General features: G+C 38.8%; 1 protein-coding gene across 7 annotated transcripts in view; it reads right to left on the bottom strand.

Moving 5' to 3' along the window:
* Nucleotides 1-26269, bottom strand: part of BANP (BTG3 associated nuclear protein) — a 155042-nt gene that overhangs the window by 94560 nt on the left and 34213 nt on the right. For all 7 annotated transcript variants that reach the window (XM_087739724.1, XM_087739727.1, XM_087739728.1 and 4 more), the window contains 3 exons: nucleotides 23725-23847; nucleotides 22776-22951; nucleotides 8342-8581 (listed from right to left, as the gene is read on the bottom strand). In XM_087739724.1, coding sequence (XP_087595850.1) covers nucleotides 8342-8581; nucleotides 22776-22951; nucleotides 23725-23847 — 539 coding nt within the window. The remainder of the gene's footprint in view (nucleotides 1-8341; nucleotides 8582-22775; nucleotides 22952-23724; nucleotides 23848-26269) is intronic.

Raw genomic sequence — 26269 nt, 5'->3', positions numbered from 1 at the left:
ATCTTGCTATTTCTTTTACTCACTGGGAGAAACAATCCCACAAGGTTTATCGGACATCATTCTGTTTTGGAATGGAACATACCTAAGTATATGATGTGTTTATTGCCAAAGGATCAATTTACTGTTTGAAATCAAAGTCTGATGCTCGAAACAAATGGAATCACCTAAATTGAAGCAATAAAGCTCAATCGAAATAAATGCTTCTGATTTTAAGGAGCCGCTGCCAATAACCAGACATCAGGTCATTTTTGATAGCCACAATTTCACGGAGAAGCGGATGAAACAGCTGTTTGTCTTTTACACGGCAGCACAACGCCGTCTGACAGCACCGATGGAAAAAGGAGGGTTGTTGCTTTAACCCCCCCTGCCCGAGACAGCCCGTTACATAAGGCCTCACCGCGGTGCCTCGGGAGCCCATCTGGATGGCAAACGCCGCCACACGTGCCGCCAAGAAAAACTCACTTATGAATCAACAGCGAAAATTTCTCCCCTTCCGAAGGAGCTTGTGGGTTTGGAAAGGACTGGCACGACAGAAACCTGAACGCTGCGGGAATTTATTTACATTTTACTTGCGGTCAGCTTGAGGCATCTCCTCGCTTCGCTTTTTAACCCTTGAGAAATAGAGAAAAGAAAGTTCAAAGCCAGGAAAGGAAAAGCTATGCAACTTTCTGGAATTCCGTTTACGGGATTTTGTGAAATCACAGCTCTCCTCGCATGCAGCAATGCGTTTTCCAGATGAGCATACATTATTTTTGCGCTGATCAATCTGCCTTTGGTGGCTGAGCTGCTCGTCCTCTCAAAATGTCAGGGATCAAATACTTTCTTAGACTCTTCCTGTCTTCTAAAACCACACCATAAAAGTTCAACTTTGTCATTTATATGCCTTCAATAGTAAAGAAAATATTTCTTGTCTGGAGTCCATTGAAAGGTCATTAGGATATTTTATTTATGCAGGGACTGAGCCTGAGTGACGCTGCGTAACTACCAGCCTCCTCCGCAGATGCCAAGAGTAAAGCACGTTCCGCATCCTTCTGAATTAGGCCCTAAAGGGACACCACCGCTGCACGCTGTAGTAACTACCACGCACACAGTCATAACCCTGGAGAAGTTCCACGTATGGAGGAATCAGCCCAAAGAAAACAGTGATTAGTACAACCGTGATACAAAGAGTCCTCTGTTTCACTTGCAACTTCATAGCTCGGGTGGATCTTCAGTATCGATAAAGGTGATCCTCGGACATCGCACTCAACACACAGATTATAAATACTCCTTGCTGACGTCAGGGTTTGGGGCTTGTTAATACATGAATATGCAATGACTTCTGAAATCCACGCAAGACTCCCTTGATTTTCATTAGAAAAAACCAGCACTCGTTCAACTAAGTTATCGTATCTGTAGCAGTAACTTTCCCAATGAGCACATCTTTCTTACAAATTACACAGCTCGCCCCTTTTTTCGTTATACACTCCTGAAGCAACATTTAAAGTCACTCAGAAAACTGCTTTTATGCTCACAGACATATCTGAATGTTTTTAGCTGCCTCCCAAGAAGCGAGGACCAGCGCACTTCAGCACGTACTTTCAATACGTCTGGCCAAAGCGGAAAAGTATTGACAGGATGGAACAACTGTGCATCGGCTGGAAAGAGATGGTCCAAGTGACCTAATGCATTAGTTTTCTTCTTTCTGTAGAGCCTACAAACTCACAAATGCTTGACAGCACATCACGCGCAATCAAGTTACATGCAATCGCCGTTGCGACTGACAGGCTAAGCAGCTGCTTACGTTCAAGAACGGAAAATTAAGTTTGTCGCTTGTATAATGCAAGACCAACAAGAGAAGTGTGAGAAGGAGAGAGAAAACACACTGCCAACAATTTTTTTTATTTCCCAAAATTGCTGCCTGTATTTCAGTTTATTAAACAGTAACTGGCCAGGAAAGTAATTGAAATAAACATAAGTGCCCGGGATAGAAGAAAACAACAGCCAGCATTAAATTACAGTGCTTACATAAAGTCAGTAAGCAAGTGCCAGCATTGATGCCATTTATGAGAACTGCGGCGCTGAGATAAACTCAATGGGTTCTCATATTATCTTCTTGCCTAGCCTCAAAAGAGGTTATCACTTCCCTCCATGTGGCAGCATTTAATTGATTCACAAAGCAGCAGCTATTTGGAACTGAAGCCAGACTTCTGCAGCTCTGAGGAAGACATGTTTGAAAAAAGCAGCAGTGCTGCATCACAAGGCCTTTCCCGAGGGTGCTGTACAAAAAAAAGCGATAATGCTTTTTGGATATGCAAAAAGCACAACAGAAATGCTTTCGTTCACTTCTTTCCCTTTAAAGATGTGCTGAACTCTCAGACTTGGCTTCTCACTCTCTTCTTGCGTATGAGATAGTTCAACACCTCTGCAACTCTCCTTCCTCTCTTCCCAAGTTCTGCTCCCAACAACAGTCACCTCTCTCATGGACTTCAGAATGAACCACAACGCAGCTTTTCTGAAATTGTCCGATGGAGGTGGTCCACTTGGTGAGACTCGGAGTAGAGTTTTTGAATAGCACACAGCTCCGGAGAACCTGCTTCACCTCCCCCATCTGCCACAGGCGTGATGCTGCAGAACTGGGCAAATTCTTGTCTGCTTATGCTCAACCCTTCAAACCGTAAAATGAAGTTTGTCCTACCTCTAAGCCACGATCTGGCAGCTGAGAAGAAATGCACTACGGCATCTGATAACACCGCAGTCCTCAAAGGAACAGGCTGAAGCGAATTTTTATTTCCGGAGAGCTACAGTCCACGGTATTTATTACTAGGAGAAGAAAATGTTGGCAAAAAGTATTTCCAGGGACCGCAAGATTAGCTCAGCCATGCGGATACAAACCACACAACTTCTTTTCAGACTACTATAGCTTGGAAGATTAGTTAAGGTCCTATATAATGAAGAAACAGAAGCATGGGTCCAACAGAAAACATCAGAGATCCTCAACAAATTACTAGCTTGAGCACTGCCACTAACCCATTCCTCTTCCCCCCAAACCTCCGGAGTATCCAGAGCATGACTGATTCTCGAGTTAGCTGGTCTGTCAAGGGGGATGGATTGAAACGAGAATCAGCAATGTAGTCGCAACAATCCAAGTCACAGAAATTCATCCAACTTCCTAGTCCTGATGAAATATTAAAGAGAGAGGACAAAATGCCCATTTGAAAAAGTTTTCGTTTTTCCTGAAGTTCTCCAAGTCTCCTGGTGGAATCCAAGGTCTAGATGCACGTCTACAATTGCTGATAACCAAGACTTGGGGCGATCTCTCTTGCATCTAGGTGTAACACTGTTTTAAACCATTGTATATACACCATACACTCTGACAGTTAGTGCCTAGCACGATATTCGGAAATGAGACACACGAAGCCCAGACTTATAAACAGGAAATGAAAGGAAGCCAGAGAGAGAGTGCAAAGAAGTATACAAAGATTAGGAAGGAAAAAAAAGGAGATAAAAGGAAAAATGGGTATAGTTTGTAAAAATACAGCAATAAAAAAAGGCTTTTTTAAAGTGGAAAAATGAAAAAACAGAAAATACTAAATACATTCTGTATTTATAGTGTACACTTTCAGTAACTGTAATGTTTATTTATATAAATCATTCTATATAATAGCAACAGTCTGCAGTATCTCATAAAACAGATCCACTGGCGAGAAACACTAGAGCTACCAGTTTGTCTATGAGAAGCAACTTACTACCCTTCCTCCAGTATTTAAAAGCATGATAATGCTTAGGAAAGCCAGAAGTGTGGTATATTTGCTGTTCATCCTGCATTGCTATTAAGATCAAAATCTTCATTAAAAGCAAAGGCGAAGCTGAAACAGTAGTGACTTACTGCGATCCGCAGATCTGACATGACGAGTTACAAGTTGCTTAAACTGGCCCAACCTGCATTGTGTTTGGGTTACGTGCCCGAATGCATCTATACATACGCTGATCTCACTGACGTACATTACACGATCAAGCAGGAGTCAAATGTGTTTCCTATTAAACAAACGCGGGTGGTCTGCTTCTCAAGCAGCAGTTGTGTCAATGAGTTGTAGTATAGTGCTTAATTCTAGTTGAACAGCCCTCTAGAAGAGGACGTAGCCATGTTTCATTCATCTATCGAAGTGCGTCAACATCTCTTTCAACTGGCAGAGTAGAAAGGCGGTCCCATCTTTACTGGAAGCAGTATTATGACACAATAGAAACACCAAGCTTTGACTACCAATTTCTTTCTATTCTACATTTTTAATGGCATCTTAAAAAGTAAAGGTATGTGCCATTTGAAACAGAATACACGTCATTTACCATATAGTTAAAAATCAGACTTTATCATAAGGTATTTTCAGATAACACTCTTTTCCTATGTTATTTAAATGACAGGGGTGTATTCTGGACGGAATAAATGTTAACTCATGAACAGAAATCAGCAAAAATTCACTCTACAAAGGAGTCTTCAAAGCAGGTGGGAAAATTCAACAGAATAGTACTAGGCTGGCTACAACACTACTTATACATCTTCCACCACGGTGCCCTCCCCTCTGAGGGTACCGGGTTTTTTAGGTCATTTGGTTGGTTTTATTTTTAAACAACAATCATGTCCCCATGTGAGAGTTATTTCAATATGCATAAATAGGTCCCTGACCAACAGACGACCGTATGGAGCCGAAAGAGGATTTCTGGTGTCCAATAATACAACTGAACTAAGGGCACAGGTTCCCCTTAACGCCATTAGTGAATTTGTATCTCCTGCCTTCACCCAACCACTCGTTCTGCATTTAATTTGTAGGTACTGATCTTCTAGCCTCTTGTCGTAATTGGCCAAAACTGACAAATACGTTAAAAAATGACGGGCAAGAGTCTGCAAAACACACGCGCAAGAGGCTTTCACAGAGATGACACACTAACGAAGTTACACACGCAGGAAATAACTAACGTTATTTTGTTTTCATTTAATTACTTAGAGTATTTTAAAGAATAAGAACTATTGATAGCTTTTCTTTTATGAACTTCAGAAATCCCCTCTCAATTTTTTCCAAGATGACATGCAAAATCATTCTTTGTGCTATAAAGTTTCTTATAAATGCAAAATTCTGAATTTGGAAATCTGTTTTTTCAAACTCATTTGTGGAGATTGCTGTAAAATCTCAAGAGAGACCTGTATTTTGTTACATAAAGAAAATTACAACTGCGGATGTTCCTATATCAGATTTCACCAGAAAATGTCTACATTTTTAGTGGGGCTGAAGCAATGAGCTACTTAATGACACACAGCGTGTTTAAGTCACTTTGGTTTCTTGCCCAAAAACTCTCTTCAGTACCACTGCCACCCCACAAGCAAATTTATACCACAAGTGAAAATTTATACTTCCAAAGATAAACTTTCATCTCTCTTGCGGTAAACCTTATGCAGTGTATCAAGAATTTTTAATAAACATACATCTCTTCATGTTCTATAGTTTCTGCATATTATACAAAATATTTTCTCTATTAAACACAGATTTGGTTGGTGTTTTCTTTTTCCTCTAGAAAAACAAAGGAAGGAATATCTTTCCACTGACAAACTTTGAGACACTTGAAACAAAAGGAAAAATAAAATCCTTTATATTGGCTTGAGCTTTTCTAGCTATGATTGGCAAAAGTGAGGCTGATGACATGAGATCTTTTCATTTACGTTTAAAATAATGCATCAAAGTAGTACTGCTCAGAGCAGAAGCAAACCGCATTCTTAGGACAACAACCTAACGTAGTTCCCACGCTAGCACTGCACTCAGTTTTGGGTAGATTTTATGGAACAATGCTTCACCAATTAAAGAAAAAAAAAAAAACAGATTGTCTATGGACCGGTAAAGCAAAGCGGCTACGGCATGGCAGGGCTCTTCCCAGTACCCCTCTGACAGATACTAGGGATGAAATTGTGGCACAGCTGAACTCAAACAGGAGTTCTGCCACTGAACTGAACACGGCCAGAACCCCATCCTCAACGGTTACGAGTCACCCATACGCTCGCTCACATCACAGCAAATTCATAAACAGGCTATTGAAACCACATTTCATTTCAACTTAATTATTTGCAGTGATGACATAGTAGGTTATTACATTAAATCATCATTTCTGGACCAATGTTGTTACTATTAAATTTGCTGCTTCATCGAGTTTACATGCATTTTCATCATTTGTTGCCACAGGATTCTCTGTCATTGCTGATAGCAAATCTCAATAACCACTACCGTTCAGGTACCCAAAAAAGCAAACTCTGGTCAGGTTCACCCAAGGTGTGTTTTTTCCAGAAGGCACGCACAATCCCTAGCTTGTAACGGACTGGTTCCCAAAAGAGAGCAACACACTAGTCTACATGAAGAAGAAATAAAGTTCTGTTTCGGATACCTGGACCCCAAACCTTCCGAACCGTGCTTATGACAGACACGGCCAGTGGTTTCTGTGCCCATTGTTCAGAGTGCTGCTGCTTCTGATCCACTGCTGTTACATTTCTGCCATTGCAGACCTTTTCCAACTGCAGGGATCACTTCTATAATCCGATTTCTTCATGGTCAGAATGCTTCATATAAATGACATAAGCCCTAGCTTGAGCATTCAGTCACATGAGCACATTCCTTCCCCATGCTCACATTTTCAAAAACCTGTTCTTCCTACACAAATAGTTATAAACTCACTCGTTTGATTTGTGCTCACAGATTTAAGTGATGGGGAAGAGAGCTGCTAGTGACTTGCTTTAACATTGGAGCAAGATTCCTTTCTTCATGTTTCTAAAAACTATTGTCAACAAAAATCTAAGTTTTAAAAACACAATGGAACAAGGTCATTTACATCGATGAGATCAACAGAGAAAAAGGTTTTGGAGGTATGTAATAAGACAAAAATTGGCCTAATGCAGCAAACTGCATGGGTTAGTTTTGCCAGCAAATTCCTAGAAACAAAAGCAGGTTGATAGGACTGTATTTCCGCAGCTCACTTCAGTACACTGAAGAAGAAAGCACAGCAGTCTCATCATCAAATATTCTTCATGTTTCCTACCATGTAACTATCAAACACATTGCCCTAACAGAAGCATAAAAACAAAACATCAAATTCTTCAACCACCATTCAAAATAAGCTCTCTCTGGCTATGTTCTTAAGCCTTAATTGGCATTGCAAATTGGCAATTGCATACAAAACACTCTGGTATAACAAATTATTCCCACTCTACTAATCCATTGGTGACCTACATAAGATGCGACTATAAAGAATCTTTTAACAGTGACATCTACTGGCATATTAAAATCTAGTTCAATTAGTAAAGCTGGTCATTTTTACTCTCTCTTAATTCCACACTAACATTTAAATGTTCCCTCTTTACATGCATAGCAAAGGTATCACACAAGAGCTGTAACCCTTGTTACAGCTGAATGCTTGCTTGGCTGTTTGAGAGGCCTTCACCCACCTCCTTTTCTGGAAAATATTTACACCACAGAACATGGAACAGACTTCGCTGTCCTCAGTGCATTCACCGAGCAATCCTCTACTAGAAGTCACGGTATCAGAGCAAGATGCATATGTCCAGATTCTTTTTCACTCAAAACTAGTGGCTATGCATACTATATTCTGTATGTCCTTGCTCTATATGAACAAGACGCATATGTCCAGATTCTCCTTTTCACTTAAAACTAGTGGCTACGCAGAACACAATTGATTCCTTTTAAACTGACAAAAATTGCTTCTTCAATATAAGTAATATACAGATATTACTGTTCATTACTGCATAATAGCTTTAATAACCAAAAGCCTCATGCACACTGGAGCAGACAGAAGTACGTCAGCATCATATGCATTCCTGTTATGAATCCACAGACTTTATGACACTTAATCTCTCCTTCAGTGGAGATTGCAAATTTCTTCCATCTCAATGGCAGCAACTCTTTTGAAATAATATACATAAATGGGAAGTAAAAAACTAAGATTCAAGATCGTACTGTTTTGAACACGTGGAACAATATCTAAATTTGTGTAATTTGTTTTATTACTTGTTCCACTATCTGAGAACATAGTATTTCTCTGATACTTACTACACTTGGTGCGCTCACAGCTGGTAGTTGCAAAGAAATCTGAATTCAGATTTCAAGATTGAGGAATTTCTGGTGAACACCCACAACAAACTAAATTAAACCGGCCCATTAGGATTCCTTCATAAACAAAAGCTAACAAAACATCTGTCTGGCAACAACCATACATACCCCATTCTTACAAAACATAGTTTAACTGCAAGTAGCACAGTTTCTGCCTTATCTACACAGTATGAATTCAAACATTTCAGTATTATACTCACAGCGAATTCCGTAAATCATGAGAGGATCAAGTTGCTTCTTCCCATGCTTCCCCTGGCCCGAAAGGTTGGAGATGGCCTGAATTTCCCGATGGAAGAGATAATCAAGCAATGTCAGCGCCATCTTCTCGGCTGTGCGGCAGTTCGTGCTGATGTGCAGCATGTCAGCAGGGGTGATGGGGCAACGGACCCGCATCTCAGGATTATTTTCATCTCCGAGCCATGTCCCGTTGGGGTAATCCTCTAAAAACAGAGATTGTGGAAATTCAAATTGTGGCACAGAATGAAACAGTCAGGATCAAGTACAGTCAACTTTTAAGTTATCCTGAGCTCTTTCAGTTTTCTTCGTAGTCTCCATAAACTTCTTTAAAATTTAGCAAAACCAACAGGCTTACAAACTTTGCTACAGATAAAGAGTTATTCTCAAATCCACACCAATGGTGACCAAAAGTTATTGCCATGAATGTTCTGGCCTACACGAGGAACTGGTGCCATTAGTCCAGATGTCTAACTCGCTCTCAGATATCTTTTTGAAGTGTCTCAAACTAGAGGCCAACAGCTGAAAGAGCACGCTATATTCACCGTGTTATTCATCAAGTTAGTCACCCCCTAAAAATGAAGATTACTGCAACCGCATAATATTCTTAAAGTACAGCTAATTTCACGAACAGCTAACAGCTTTGAACCACATTTTTCCCCAAAAGCATCAGATTAAAATGAGTCTAAGATTATAAATTGATATAAAGATTATAAATTGAAGAAATTATAGTCAATAGCAAGCAGTAACTTATTTAATCACTTTAAAAGGGTATTTCAAGCAATGACAATCATTGAAAATGTAGCCAGAGACCCCAATCAAAATGTCGGTCTTTCTTCAAATTTACTGGCCAGTAGTCTATGTTATTTCCTAATCACACAGTTCACCAAGGAACGGGCCCAGCATAAACATAATGAATTAATCGCTAATCATCTGCCAAACGCATCTTCCCTTCTAGTGAAGTATAAGGTCATTAGCAGCAGAACTATACCTAACTTCTCTTGTGTATACACACACACATTTTATACATAAAGAAGCCTTTTGATTCCTGTCCCAGCCTCTCAGTTTGGCAGGAAAAACCCTATTCATTTTAAGAGGAATACTAAACGCTCACTTGAAATTAATCTTTGCAGACAATGCCAAAAGTTAGTGGATTCAAGACTAACCAGGAACCAGAACAGAGCTCCGAAGGATGACCAGTCCCTGCTGAAGTGGAGGATGCAACACAGGACCTCGGATGAGGCTCTCATTCCAGATAAAAACAAAATTTCCAGTACAAATCTTGACAATGCTAATAGAAACTGGATAGAACAACATTCCAGTACTGTTTCAATGTTCACTGACGCAGACCATTTGGATTTGATTTCTATGTTTGCTCAACTTTGTGGAGTAAAACAAAGCTTCCTGACAGGAGTCACTCAGCCCTTCCATACGAGAGCTTCGTAGTATTTCATGGTTGTTTCACACACCGTCAGTGTGGTAAAAATGTGAACAAGTCATTCAATTACGTGATTCCTCTTTCACTAAATGCCTTGAAAGCAGAGTTCCATGGTATATACAAAGTCACAAATTCCTGGTTTCCCTAAGCCTTCTCGTCACAAAATAGGGTGACAGAGTTCAGAGGGATGAGCATATCCTTTGCACATCGAACAGGACCCCTGAGCAAGCAGTATCTTTATTTCCAAGTACTGGCATAGGTTAAGCAGCCTGTATTTTACTAGACTACATGCCAAAAGTACGCAATAAAATACAACATAAAAGCAACTCAAACGCTAAAAAACACTTTTCCAACATGACCTTTTGGTTGAGTCATACCACATGTCAGATGCAAGTTTATTGCAATGAATAATGACAGTATGAAGCAAATGTTAGATTAAGCAATACTGATATATCATTATCAACATCAGATTATCAACTATAATCATTTGTGAGGAAAAATATTTATTGCTGATGTATGTAGCAGCTAGTCCCTCAAACTTTCGTCTGTTGAAATCAGAACTTAATGCTCTGCTCTGAATATATTTTTATACACTCGCAGGTTTTTTTTAATATATATTTTATCTGAACCTTACTTTTTATCCTGCACTATGTAATAGGGCACGCTAGCTGTTTTCTGCTCACAGTACCAGGTGCCATCTGAAAAATAAGGTGGTTCAGATTAATTATGGCTTGCTCTGAATGCCACGGTGTCTGGCCTCACCACAAGTCTCGTTAACATTATCAGGGAAAACAACAGTCTCCTCCTGAAGATAAATTGACTGTTTTATAAAAATTTGGGCAGAGCTGGCAAAGCAAAAACCTCTTTGGATAAATGTCTAAGTTTTTCAAAGAAAATCTAGGAAGCCTGAGAAAATGATTCTACATCCTATCAAAATCTTACTTCCTTACCAGTTCACAGATTTACTATTAGATATAAGAGTTACTACTACTTATAGAACGCTTTTCACCTGCAATCTTTTTTAACAAACACTATTAATCTACATGAAGCAAAGATTTTTTTCAATTTGCAAAATCATCTCTCTTTTTTTTACTGGCACAGAGTTTAGAACATACTGTTTTTACCACATGCAACTGCTCTTTTATTGCTAACAGCCTGGAAAAAAGACACTATCTTGTTATTCTGACCTATCAACAAAAGCCCCACATTAAATTATCTTTTCCATTTTCCTCCTGCTTTAAAAGCTTCAACAGAAAGAGAATTTGCTTTATAATCGTTTTGCATTAAGTGGAACTTGACTGACTGAAGTTAACCATGACTCTACTGTCTCACTGCAGCTACTTAAGGGCACAAAAGCTAAACTATTCCTTTATCGTATATAAAAATAGTTCCTACCGGCCTGCCAATACATCTAGCATTTTGCAGAGAGCAAATACGATGAGATTGGCACACACAAAAAAAAAATTACAGTGCCAGTTATGAGGGAGGTAGAACTGCTCTGAACAAGCGGTGTGGTACCGGAGAAGACAGACTGCATAAGGGAAGAGAAAAAAAGACGGGGAGTTTGATGGAAGTTCTCTCTCAACAATTAAGCATATAAACCCTATTGATTAAAGCTACATCATTTGAAGCTCCTAGCACTCAACATCCTTTTATGCTTACTGAAATGGTTCTTTACGTGTATTATCAGGCATTATACGTGACACCTAGATAGAATCTAGATGAGTCAGGTTATTTAGTACATACATTGTAATAGCCAGATACTGAGACAGGACTCCACTAAGCACTCTACAACCATACACAGCTTCTTCTATTCCTTAAAGACTACCAAAACACAAATAATGAGTGAAGCACTGGGGAGGAAGAATACAGTCAAAGAACACACTTTTCTTAAAAATAATCATAGAATCATAAAATCGTTTAAGTTGGCAGAGACCTTTAAGATCATCGAGTCCAACCGTTAACCCAGCACTGCCAAGCCCACCACTAAACCATGTCCCCAAGCACCACATCTCCCCGCCTTTTAAATCCCCCCAGGGATGGGGACTCAGCCCCTGCCCTGGGCAGCCTGGGCCAGGGCCTGACAGCCCTTTCCGGGAAGAAGTGTTTCCTAATATCCAACCCAAACCTGCCCTGGCGCAGCTTGAGGACGTTCCCTCTCGTCCCATCGCTTGTTCCTGGGGAAAAGAGACCGACCCCCCCCGGCTCCAGCCTCCTTTCAGGCAGTTGCAGAGAGCGATGAGGGCTCCCCTCAGCCTCCTCTTCTCCAGGCTGAGCACCCCCAGCTCCCCCAGCCGCTCCTCCCCAGCCTTGGGCTCCAGCCCCTGCCCCAGCCTCGCTGCCCTGCTCTGGCCACGCTCCAGCCCCTCCATGGCCTTCTTGGGGTGAGGGGCCCAATCCTGAGCACAGCATTCGAGGGGCGGCCTCACCAGTGCCCAGTGCAGGGGCACCATCACCTCCCTGCTCCTGCTGGCCACGCTGTTCCTGACACAAGCCAGGATGCCGTTGGCCTTCTTGGCCACCTGGGCACACTGCTGGCTCACGTTCAGCATGAAGCATAAACGCACACACTTATCTGTAACTCAGTTAATCACACACCATTTTTCTTTCACCCTGAAGTATTCTTCTGCTGTTAATTTTGCTGCATTTTGAATACTATGCGGAAAGGTACTTCCTTGCATTTCTTTACACCAAATATTGTATCACCAGAGAAGTGGCTCTTGATCATTTCTACTTCCCATGTTAAAAGTCCTGACATTTTTATCTGATGTCCTCACTGTACGTAGAAGCTCATTTCAATGACAGACAGACTAATTTCTAGCTCCTCTTCAATGTTTTTTTAAAGATCAGAAAATTTGCCTTTATCTCCATTCTACTGAATCCAGAACTAGTTCACTTTTCAACGCTGTTTTCAAATCTTTTTTACTGTACCAAGTCCATTTCTTTTATCTCGCAAAGCAGCTGACCGTTCCTCTGTTTCGGCAGGCACGTGCAAGAAGACGAGAGGCGGCTGGGGCTGCTGCGCAAACAAGGATTTCTATGGAAACAGGGCGAGTGAGCTTTAAGGTTAGTATCAAGAAAACCTATGTCAAGAGAACAAAAACCAGACAAGAGTCACCGTGGCTTTCAGGCTCGCTCTCGACGTGTGTATGTGTTTTCCCGCCCGGGGAGATGACAGACACTTAACCGTTACTCACGTCTTTCCATCGGGATACGCTCCCCTAGTTTGACACGTGAGCATTAGCAGTAAGACTCGAAGGAAAACTAGGCTCGGCTCTCTCCCTAGGTGCTGTCAATCACTCCTTTAAAACAAGGAAAAACAAAAGGAGACACCTGCCCACATAAACGCTTGAATTAACATGTTCCACTATTCTGAGTAGTTGTGTTTATTTTACTAACAAGGCTGGGTGCAAATCTGGCATTTGCAGCAGAGAAAAAGGACTGGTAGCAAAGGCAGAAAGATGAATTAACCTTAAAAAAGAAGAAAATAAAGGAAAAATCCTAACCTAAAAAAAAAAAACCTCCCATTTCTAGAGAAATTAAATACTATTTTGGCTGACGTATAGAAGATTCACCATCATCTTTTTAAATAAAATTCTGTCAACTCTTGCCCCTGCAAGAGCGACAGACTTAAGCGACGGACTACAGAGCACTGCCTTATTAACTGTCATTAAATATAAGGAACAGAGTGACAATCGGGCTATAAATTAACCTACAAATCTAGCGATGTGATTTAAAGCTTGTGCTAAAAGAAAGGTTAAAGAACTAGCTTTAAAGCCATGTTTGCCAAACCCTCCTCCCACCGCAAAAAGCAGTTAAGACGCTGGGAGTTCCGGCAAAAGGAAGCGTACAACAGACGCATCCACCAACATCAGAGACCCTGGACGCAGAACGGGAGTTTTTTGCTTGACTCTTCTCATGGGAAAAAAGGTTTAATTTCCACATAAATATAAAAGAGAGATAGACAGAAGAATCTCATGCTCCAAGTATAATCTTCTGTACGGCACAAAGGATTTGGCTAACAGAGACGCAGTTCCAGTTACCTTCTGAGCCCCAGAGGTTAGAGGACCGGCACGCTACACCAGAGATTCTGAAAATATATCCTGCACTCGTGGTTTCTTCAGTTGTCCGACAGACAACGCACCATGAAAGAACATATATGGGCATGCAGTACCAAAGCATACTTGTCTCAGCAAATACTATGGTGTGGACAGAAGTCTCAGCGTAACAGCAGTGAGATTCCTTGTTCAGTAAAAATAAGGCCTCAGTTTTAGTATATAGTTAAATCCATGCGAGAAAGAGGAGATTCACTTACTTTATGACTCATGGAAGGCCAGGGAATTTGTTCAACAGAAGTAGAAAATGAGGACTATGCAATCATCTGTAATTTAAAACTATCAGCTAAAAAAAATCCAGATAAAAGTGAGAAAATTAAAATCTGTGGACATAGAGGGCTTTTTTAAACCCTTAGAAAATGTGTTTCATGTCAGAAAATCAGATTTCTAATTTAGATTTTGCCCACTTTCTTGTTTATCGTCTCTTTGTTATATTTAACTTTACACAGTGGACCAGACTGTTAATTCCAGCCGCCACTGTGACAGATACCTGGAAGAAACCATTGTTCATTTGTTTGCTCCCAATAACAATAAAAAAAAAAAAACAACAAAGCAATTCAATTTCTATAGTTTTCTTTGGCTTTAACAAGTCACTGAAGCTCTTGAAGTCTCATCAGTGTCTTCACATCAGCTACATATACGGTACTAGAAGTTTTAAGGTACTAGAAGATTGCTATTTAAAACTTCATTCTCGCAGACTGTATCTGGTCATAAAGAGCTTGGCAGGAAAAGCAAAGTACTGCAAATGATCATATAACAGGCGAGATTTGATCCTACAGCGGACTGGAAAATCCCGTGGACAGATGCGTCTGGGCCGCGTACAAATAGCTGCCTGGATTCACATTTGGAAAGCAAATTCGGAGCACTCTTTAATACTACTATTGTAAAATGGCTGTTTCAGATGCAAAGGTGAAGAGACAGTATGTGACTAAATTTTCTTTGGAAAAACATTCATCCTTTAATTATCACACTACGTAGACCAGTTTTCCCTTATCTTCTCAAAAAATACGCATGTGTACATTTCTAATTCTGTACTTTTGATAGTCTTAAAATGCGGAAAAAGGAATGCAGAGAAAGCAGATATGACACAAAACCATCATATATGGTGCCAAGCATCCTATGTCAGTACATCAAGTGTAAAGTTCACTGAACCAAATTTTAAATCAACGGATCTTGCCATTTTATTTATATCACTTAAAACCAGCTTTCATGGAGCTCTGTTCAAGAGCATTTCACATACTTGGGAGATACTAAGGACAGTATTTCTTTCTTAGTAATTTCAAAGTCTTGGCTTGTGCACAGACATTTTTAAAAATATCTGCTTTTAAAGCAGCACAGTAATGCTGAACGGGACATTCTTATACCACAAAGATGAGAGGTCCTGCTTTTTTTTTCCTTCCATATTAAAAATAGGACAGTAACTCTATTGTGAAAGATTTAAAAGGATAACATCGTGTGCATTAATGTTTTAGGAACAGATGCCCCTCTTGTTTGTACAGTAAGTCACAGATTAAATATTTTAAATGTTACCATATCCTGAATATGTGTAAGAACAGTGTGATTATAATATTCCTTGCATCCTGAAGTCCCTTGTATCTTGAAAGCAATATCTAGTATTAAGCAAAATAATGCTCTCCTATCTCCTAGAGAGGTGTGCAAGTATAGAATAATCACAATGCCTTTAGATAGCTTATTCTGTAGTTGAACAGCAAGTATTCAACATTTGAGCTTTGTTGAGCTAAATCAAAGCAGCTGCTTAGAGTTAACATTTTTTCTGTACATAAACTGCACAAAAAAAGGCAAATTCTGTTTTTACCAATATTCTAATGTGAAATTTTGAAGAGCAAGTTCTTGTAAGGTTTTTCAAAATAAAATTCAACACCTTCGGGGAAACACACAACTGCCTGATTACAGCAAAACTAATTTATCAAAAAAAATAGTAAATATATTTGGATATTATCTATTCTTTGCTTTCTGCTGTTTGCACACGTTTCTCGGTAAAACAATACGTAACAATGTAAAATTCTGACACTGCTATTTAGTGCAAGCTCAACAAGACTTACCAGAAAGAGTTCTTTATGAGCTAAGGGTGATCTTTTCTACATGAATGACAAGCAGTTTACCCAATGAAAGAGAAATCACAAGTAAGCAACAGCCACACGTTCTGACTGTTTCCTATAAATCCAAGAGTGTAACAGTCTTAGATCAGAATCAAGTGTTGCGGAAGGTACTATGTAAGTACAGAACAAATACACCATCCTTACCCAGCAATTTTACAATCCAAGAACAACGCAGGAGACACCAGGCAGATTACAGAGAGGCAGGCAGGTGGCAACACACACTGAGATGGTAGGCATCACCAAAAGAAGAAGTATCTTAAAAGGCATCTTAACTATGGCTAAGTTTTATGTAAACACCATGAGAAAAGGCAGTTTTATGAGCGAGTACTATGGACAGTGATGCATATATAGTTACGAGGATCTCCTCCCAAGGAAGTAGAAGAAAGCATAAAAGTCTCCGTGAAAACATTAGCAGCAAGGAAACCTCTCATCTATGGCTGGGGAAGTCAGAGCAACTCTAAACAGTGACTGGGAGGTGGCAAAGGACAAGGTCTTCCTTTGTAACGAGGGTGCCATGCAGGAGGGAAAGGGATGCAAGAAGACGATGGGGTTCAAATGACGCGTGGAAAATCATACTTGTGACAGCTTTCTGAATATAAGGCCAGAGAGGAGTCCTTACAGTTCATAAGATGGGAGGTAACTGGAACCTAGACAAAAGAGTGCTATTTTCATCTCAGATGTTATCTATTAAGAACATAAAAGGCTCCTTTTAAGTGTTGATCATTTGAAAATCTACTCACCATTCTTACCAAAACTTATTTGCTCATAGTTACTGCAACTTGCTTTTCTTCATCTAATGCTAGAACTCTTCAGTTAAAAAGTTTAGACAAATATATTTCAGAATGTCAGAATATTTTTCAACAGATTAGTGGTGAGCATGAAAGTGCGTACGGTTGCCAGGTTATAGCTTAGGCAATTGAAAACCAACCCTTGACAGGATTACAGCCACATACCAGTCCTAGAATTCATTAAAGTCAGAAAACAATATAGGTATTTAATATTATAGGTTTAAAACGTCTGTAATTTAAAACTAGTGTGGATCTAATGTTCTTCACAGGATTACTTTTTGCAGTGGAAGGCAAAATCCAAAAGAATGCAACAGTGTTAGGATGAAAGTTTTCATGAACAGAGACTATACGTGAGGCCTTACTACCACAAAATCAACTAGTACCGATATCTTCAGAGATACGAAGGCCTAAAGAATTGATTCGCAAAATAAGTTCTGTGCAAGGACACTAAATATCAGCTGTAGCATTTTAGGTTGGTGAAATCCAATTCAGAGTCTACAGATCTTTATAAACGTACAAGAATTCTGGAAAGCACAGGAAAATAGTCTCCTCAAAATAACTTAACAATCTAAACTTTTCCTTCTGTTACCACCCTGAAAGCATAACAAGTACAATAGTTGAAAACTGAAGAGGAAAATAGAATAGTGCCATCAGATCACTTAGCACACAAACCCCCACGTAACTATTAAAAAAAAATTTGGCATGTTTAGTGTAGAAAACGTAATGGCTCTCCCACTCCCAAACCGTATCAGTGAAATTAATGAAACCTCTTCCTGTGCTGTCTTTGCTTTGCATAATACAGGGAACTCTGCAAAGCTGGAGGGTGCCCATGGCATTTAAGTCATGCAATTCTGCACAGCTTCAATACACCTGAGAAGTATCAGCTCCGTTCCAATCACAGCTGAACAGATGGATAAAAGTCACTGCATTAGAAACCATTTAACACACAGAGCAACTAAATCCTCAACCATAAATGGACAAACAAGCTTTTTGTAACAGTTCCTGAAGATCTACAACAGTCCATTACAAAAATAACATGTACACAGACACCAGGCCCAAGTGATGATGTTTTTAAAATATTCTTCATTAATCAATTGCTCATTGTTTTTAAGTCTAATTAGAAAGTTCAAGATTAAAAAAAAGCACAACTTTGTTTAAACTGAGAATATGCTGTACTCCAAAACTTACAGTAAGAATATATTCATGTCAAAATTAACTGGACTTTTAAAAGAGAAAAACACATCTATCAATTGTTGACATTTACTTTAAACACTTCGTAATGATAAATGTTTGTTTCTTATTCCATTAAATGAGAAAGATGTGTAATCCATGCTGAGGGGGGAAAAAAAAGAAAAAAAAAAGAGAAGAAAAAAGAAAAAGACAAGGAAAAAAGAAAAAAAAAAAAGGAAGGGGGGGGGGGGGGAAGAGGACAATGAACAAGAAAAGTTCCCTATATTTTTAAACACAGGTTTCCTCCAGGTTAAAGAAAAAGCACACACTGCCCCAGGAGAACACAGCAAAACCATTAATTTTCATTATATTTACATTGTTTTCATCTACCAAAACCTTTCAGAAAACCAGCCTCTATCCAAATTCTTAGATACTCACACAGTAAAATGGTTTGTTTATAAGTTTCACAGGTCATGCTATAACTCATGTTTGGTGGATTCTTTCCTCCAGAAACCATCTTTGCTAAAACAGACGTGTTCATGTATTCAGAGAATAACTACGACACAGAAGACTTCTAAAAACATGGGAGCAGCTGGGTACTTCACATCTCTAAAAGCCACACTTCAGAAAGAAAACGTTTATATGAAAACACAAAGATGTACCTCCTGATGTAAACTGCTTAGCTGCATTTCTACCACAATCTGTGAGTTACCTATACAGCTTTGATGTTTCAAATGAGAGAGAGGGAAAGACCAAAGAAAGGTTAACCAGACTTCAGATTTATTTAGTGAAGTGCGCTGTGGATAGGGACAGCTTCACAACTGGCAACATAGTCCGCTTTAGTCAGAGGAGCTCTCCAAAAGCTCTTCCAAATCAGAACTTCTCAGCTAAGATTGTAACTAAGATAACTACACAACAAAAAGATCTCTGGTTTGAAACAATGACTCTCTGTTAAAGTGAGGACCTCTTTTAACATCATTCATGCATTGTGTTAAAAAAAAAAAAAAAAAACCCAAGGAGGGGATTTTTTTTCCTAAATCAGAAAAATAAAGAGAAAAAAAAGAGATGGGTGATGATGAAGTCAAGTACACCTTACGGACAACACTTGCAATTAGCATTGCTTGAGCAGTGTAAATCACCAGAATAGAGCAGTCTGGACACAGTTTTATTTGGTAGGTTGTACATTTGCTGTTTTAAGACCTTTCTGCTTTTGCATTTCTACTGAAATGAGTTCAGTAGTGGGGCACACCTGGGCTTCTTCATTCAGTACCTTGTTTCAGTACAGTAAAAGATGTTTGTGGTTTTTTACTTAGGATTTAAATGAAGGCTCCAATCCAGATCTCCAGAAACTGAAGATGCAAATTAATCAGTTTTAAGTTGATGTCCCCTCCCCACTTAAACACTCAGAGGATCAGTGGCATTTAATTCTTTCAACCAGTGTTTCTGGAGGAAGATATCTTCTTGAAAGAGAAGTTTGATAAAACTGAATTTTGAGCTTTGATCTTATTATTAAATCATCATCCATTTGTAGAGAAGTTGTTTTACATCTAAAGCACATGGTTATAAACTTACACTACTGTTTATACATCCATACCATCTGCTCTTCTCTAATTTCCCCAGAAGACCCACTTGGGCTGCAACAAAGTTAGAGTAGGAAAGACAGACTCTAATATATGTGTTCAAAACAATAACAGACTAATCACTTTTGACAGTTATTAATATCGATGGGGTAAAATTATAGGTTAAATGAAAAAAACACTACCTTTTAGTTTGCTAAATAAGGATGCACTTGATATTGTCTACGCCAAAAATCTGATATTAATAAAAACAGTAAGTCGCTTACTTACTAGTAAGCCTTCTAGACTGTATTTTACGCTGGTAATTCAATACTGAGCAATGCTATTCTTGCTGGATTTTATCTTCAGTTGTGCAACATCACTTCATGAACACCACTTTTAGAAATGCACTCCAATGAATACATCAGGTGTTGATATTTCTACTATCATCCCCACATGAAAGGACATTTCCAAAGTGAAATTTGGCAAAAAAAAAAAAAAAATCACAACGTTTCACAAAAATTAGAGATTCGGTATCTCTAGATGCTTTCAGTTCATAAATACTACATCTTAAAATCAAGACTTTGCCGACCACTAACAGCATCTGCGAAATGGATAAGCGTTTTCAGTTTTCTGAGAAGTAAAAGAAAGAATCAAGTAACTGTTGCTCAAAGAAAAGAGAGAACGCGCCTTACTGCACATACAAAAAGAGGAATATATAATTGGAGATGGAATAAAGTCACAGTGTTCAGTCGGTAAAAAAATCCCCTTATTCTAGACCATTATTGGAACCGGGAACTGGGCTCCATGCTTCTGTATAATTATTTTTCAGGAATAGAAAGGCAATAACACTAATATTTTTTAAAACTACCATACATGATTAAATGCTCTTTGAAAACAGCCAGCAGAGAGCAAACAATGCCTTTATATAAATCTATTAACTAAATTACGAAAATATCCACAGGTCAATGCCATATCCAAAGCCAGTTAAAGCCCAACTATAAACACAGTTTAGTTTGGCTTTCTCGACACAAGACGACAGATGGGAGTCATACTGAAAACCTGTTGTTGAGCCTCAGGCCCTCAGAGCTGAAGTACACCGTTCTCACCCCCTCCTATTTTACAACCAATCGAGATTCCTTTGAGAACTTGAAGTCATTCAGAATTCTTTCACGGACGATGAAAGCAAGCTGATGGGGGCTGTAACTTTTGCCTTTTACCGCTGAAGAAAACGAGTCTGCACAACAGACCTATTATTCTTCATCACTTCCTTTATTAATAATTTAATTTCTGTGACACACTGCAGGCTAGTTCACTTAGCATTCCTTCTGCGCAAGAGGTCCCCTCTCATCTTCGCGAGGGCAAGAAGAGGTAGGTGTGGGGGATTACTAATCTGATTCTCAAAGCATTCATCAATCTCCGAGAGATTTTTAACGGATGAGTGTTCTAAAGGTCTGAAGAAAATCAGATCTGAAGACATTAATGGATTAGCTGTTTCTTCAAAATTTACATATACATCAATGACATAAAAGGCCAACATCGCATTTGTCTGTGCAAATCTCTGCCAAACAACCAAGTCAAAAAGGGCATTATACAACAAATACCCTCCTAATGTTAGAAACTCGGTTCCTGGCACAGCTGATGCAGAGCTGTATAAATATTAACAGACTCCACAAAAAGTACGTTTTATATGTATTTCCACATTGAAATATCAGCACTATCTCCAATCCGATCATTTTTTTGAGAGGAACTCCTCAGTCTCAGTCGTCTTTAATTCCCCATTGACCCAAAATACCCTTTGGAAGCAACTGTGCCTCAGAACATACAAACAGGACAGAAACGAACCTAGAAGCTCTTCATAATATGTGTATATTGTATGAGCATCCATAAAAGTCAAAGAATCCTAGGTTCACATGCCCTAGAACAACATTTTCAAGGAAACAATTTTCGGTGCATGAGACTTTCAGCAGACTGACTTCTGCAGTTTTCTAAGTATCAAAGTTTTAAAGCATCTCATTGAATTGTTAGTTCTGAAATCTCTGAGTGCACTCTTAAATACTCAGTTTCAGGCTATCTTGAATTAATCCTTACCACTGATTGTATCCTAACCTGTTCACACCCAACAGGCTTTTCCCAATGGCTGGAGATCATGATCATGCAGAAGAAACTGAGTCACTCCTAAATTAGAGCCCTTCCGTTTCAATGTTAGAGATTAAAAAGACAACACATTTACCTCTTAAGTACAAAAGTCACCTCCTAAGTGCATTCTGCTGCAACAATTTCCTGAAGTAACTTATTCTTCTCTGGTACATGAATGTAAATATGAACTACCACATCTAGAACAGCATTTAAGTAAACGTTCAAAAAATATGTTTTAAAAAGTAATTAGGAAAATTATGAAATAGAAGTCTAAGATTCAAATTACATCTGCATAAAAAAAAAACCCACTGATGCTATCAAACTAATCATAAAATATAATTCATCATGTTATTGTCACCTAAAACTGAGTGGCCCTTGTATCACCTTGTTTGTGATTACAATATAGCAACTGACATTCATTTCAATATTTCCAACCACATAAAATAGAGTATCTTTATAAGGCTACTCTAAAATTCTTAGATTTCACTACATTTGATTTCAGTGTCCAAGACCTAAAGAATTTTCAGGAAAATCTGACACTTCACATTATCCTGTTAACAGTCTGTTTTTATGACGAATTTCCTTATAAAAATTGTTTACAGTTGCTAAAGTAACTCTTTTACATTCCTAAGAATTATGCCAGTCCACTTGTGTAATAAGTTACAGGAAGAGATGGACTAGTAGATATTATTTCCCAGAGAAGGCATTTATTTTCCTGAAACAATATTTCAACTTGGGGATGGGAAATCCTGCAGGTTGAATGTGTTAAAGGGTTTAAAATATAAAGCTACACTGTTATAGTGGGGCATACGTTTTCAATTTTACAAGTAATTTTAATTAGCTGTTCTGCCTGTAAAACTAGTAAAAATAAATTAAAAAAACCAAACCAAAACAAACCAAAAAACCACACCAAACAATTCATTCAGATTCATTCCCTCCTATCTGATGGTTGCTGTACTGCCTAACAATTCAAGGTTGGACCCATGATACGATCTCTGAAGCTTCCAGTTGAATCTTACTTCATTCCACCACCATTTACTTTGCTCAAGTAGCCTTACAGTTAGATCAGCATACCTTCAGAGTTCAGCGTAATAAGCGTGACATTGTTCCCAATACTTTGGCCTCCTAATTGTCCACTGTTGGAAACTGAGTCACTGGCCTCAGAGCCACTCTCTCCGTCTTCGTTGTGACTGTCGTCATGCCCTGGAACTTTCACCACTATGGTGTTCTGCCTACGTCCAGGAACAGCACTATGGAAGAGAAAAACACGTAACTTTGAGAAAACACAATCCTTCATCAGGAATACTTTCATTATAAGGGAAATAAAAGCACTAATTGACAAAATTAAATGTATTATAAAAGCATACTCCTTTAAACAAGCCTACTCCTGTTTATAACTCAGAGCTATCCAGCAAAATAAAATGGAAGGAAAATAGCAGAAGAAATAAAAAATTTTAGATGCACACTTTCTAAATTTGCATCAATGGAAAAGTCTAGGCCCAGTGTGCAAAACAAAACAAAAAAAAAAGAAAAAATTTATAAAAACACATTATTTAAGAACATTTTCTACCCAGAATCTCCAGTTCCACTTAATTTAAAATTTGCTTTAGATAGTGCAAATTCTAACAAGCCTTCCCGGGCTGCTCAATATTCCTTCTTCAGTTGGTTAAATACAGGATCTTGGCATGTTCCCAAGTGATCGTGCATCCGTGTAAAAAATACACAGCTATGGGCACTCTTTCTTTCAACTGTCAGCTGTCAACTAATATGGAACTAATCCCAGATCCCCGAGATGTTCTTTCCCCATCAAGAGTGAAGCATTGCTCTGTACCTTTACTGCTGATACGAGGTTTTCCTAGGCAGAACTGTCAGCCTGATAAAATTTTCAAGTACTGGCTCAATGTTTTTCCCCCCGCTATTACCTAGAACACTCCTCATTTTCCACTTCAAATTGCTGCAGAGACTGATATTGGTCTGTCAAAGGAGGGAACGAAGGGGGAGGATTCCCGTAACTGCTACTAACTTGCTAAGGATATTTTCCAGAGAATCCGCTGTTCTGCTCAATGGCTCTTCCTGCCCAACCATCTTGGCTACAATTGAATTCTGCCGGTCGTTGTTCAGTATTACTGTGGTCTGAGGGACAACGCTACAAGACAAAAATCAGAGAGGAAAACGGAATGTAAAGGAGCAAACCTTATAAATAATACATTAACACAGTCTTATGGTTTAAATAGTCTACTTAAAAACAGAGACTGCCTCTAAGCCTGGCTCTTTCTCCCAGCATCGCGGTTACGTATCAAATGCTAAAGCCGGTAATCCATCTAATTTGACATCTGTACCATTTCAAGTACTCAAAATTCTTTCGGAGGACGGACGGCTTCAATGGAATTATATAAAAGTCCACGACCCCTGGCAAAGCGATAAAGAATTCATCAACGCAAGATACACAGGAGAAAGTCCGTAAATCACAGCTGCAAAGAGCCACCAAATTCTTGTTTTGAAAACTCTGAGAGCATTTTCAGAGATACTATGGCCAACTTACACAGTAATGCACCATCTTCAGTAGGATAATTCCTAGGAAAAAAACCGTAAAACTATTTATTGCAAAATTGGATGATGAGGTTAGTTAAAAAGCATGTATTGTTTTCCAGGGCTGGGGGATGAGAGCAGTACTAGGGGCATCAGAGCAGAACAGGGACAGACGGTAACTTTAAATAATAACAAGACTAAACTATTTCTTGTGTGCGTTTCACATAAACAAAAGACTAAAACAAACAACAGAAACGCATTTAGTGCATGAGAAACCAGAAAGCCTTCTCTCTCACTTACGATGACAATGCAGAAGAAAATAACTAGAGAAGTGTTGCACAGAAAAACACACTGAGTAAGTACGAAGTAAATCATTGTCTCCAGCATGCAGCTTATCATTTCATTCAGTTTCACAGATTATTACTATTATTCCCACACCATTATTCAATCTTGTAAGGCATGGTTTTGATATTTAAGACTGGTTCCACTGTGCTCATGGTAAACTTAAGGAGGGAACTTCGAAGAAAATTTGTGTTTTAGTGACAAAAAAGGCTTTCTTCTTTCTCTTTGCTTCCCACAGTAAATAGTCCACTATGTTTTTACTTGTCCAGCACCTTGAACATGACTGATGGTCATTTATTTTTCCTAACTGTATTCCTTGGCTAATTGTTGAAACACAAATTAAACAAATCTGATGATAGCAACTCTCTGTTTATTCCAGCTGTAATACAGCATCTGCGTGCTTCAATGTTCATGGGTCTACATAAGACTTCAAGCGCTACAATATCCATCGTTAAGACCTAAAGAAAAGATAAGAAACTGTCTTAAGAGCTAACAACAAATGGATCTCAACTTTGGCACAGATAAAATGGTTGAGCACGGGTTTTTTGGACACAAAAAGCCCCAGGGCCTAATGCCCTGCCTCCCTCTTACAGTAATTGCATCTGTTGCTAGCAACAAATGGGATCCTTCATGGATTGCCAGTGATCTGTTGGATTGCAAACCTTGAGAAGCTCTGGAAGATGTTTGTCTCATCACAGACAAGTACAGAGTGTACTACAGCTTTTCATGTGTATGTGAAGTTCGAATTGTATTAAGCAATAAATAGGGGATTTCTGTTGGGTTTTTTTAGTTGCTATCTAGAGTATATGGGTTTATGATGCTTTCATAGTCACCTTTTCAAATACTTCTCCATTATCAAGAGGAAAAAAACCCACACATTTCTTGTTTTTTAAAAAAAAAGGCAACTTCTGTCTATTTTCTCAATGCCAGCACTGCATGCTTTAAAAAAAAAAAAACAAAAAAAAACCCACCAAACCCACACCAAATACTGGATAAAATCCCGATCCATGGCAATGTTGGCAGTCCCCCAGTCTAGCAGCCATACGTGTTCTTGTTACATTTCCCAAATTGTCCAAATAGCTACATTTGAAGTTTTTACAGGCCAGTTTAAAACGCTCAAGAATTTTACACTTCCTTTTAGACACTGTTCTTTATCACCATCTTTCTTGCAATCACTTCTGAACGCCTGTTTAAAATGTCACTTACCAAAGCTTATTTTTAATGAACACTCTGAATAATTCATTTCAGCTGTAGAGATAAATGCAATAAAATTACATTTATAAAGTCCTTAGGATTTTGCTCCTATTAAGTTTATATTTGAAAAAGAGTCTTAGCACTAAAACTTGACATAAAATAAGGGGGGGGGTTGTTTGTTGCCCCCCCACCTTTTTTTTTCTTTTTCCTTTAAGACTATTCATTTTTAAGGAAGACCATCTAGAGAGTGAGCCGGATGGCATATAGCTAATTTAAGCAAATTTAGAATAAGGAAATACTTTTCTACAACCCACCAGCACAGATTCATCCCCTCTTCGATGCATCAGTGTATGTTCAAGCTTGCTTACTTCACTGCATAAACATTTTTTTCAGATTTATCCCTATACAAACACCCATGAAAACACTGGCTCCTCTCTAAGAATTAACTTCTCCCAGTTAGTAGTGTGGATTATCGACAGGAAAAATCTACATTCACAGTTGTT

Source organism: Nipponia nippon, unplaced genomic scaffold (genome assembly GCF_047370975.1).
Source record: "Nipponia nippon isolate SJK-2023a ecotype South Korea unplaced genomic scaffold, ASM4737097v1 scaffold_7, whole genome shotgun sequence".
In the NCBI taxonomy this organism is placed as follows: Eukaryota; Metazoa; Chordata; class Aves; order Pelecaniformes; family Threskiornithidae; genus Nipponia; species Nipponia nippon.
Note: the sequence above shows the minus strand (reverse complement) of the source record. Positions and strands in the feature narration are given on the sequence as shown.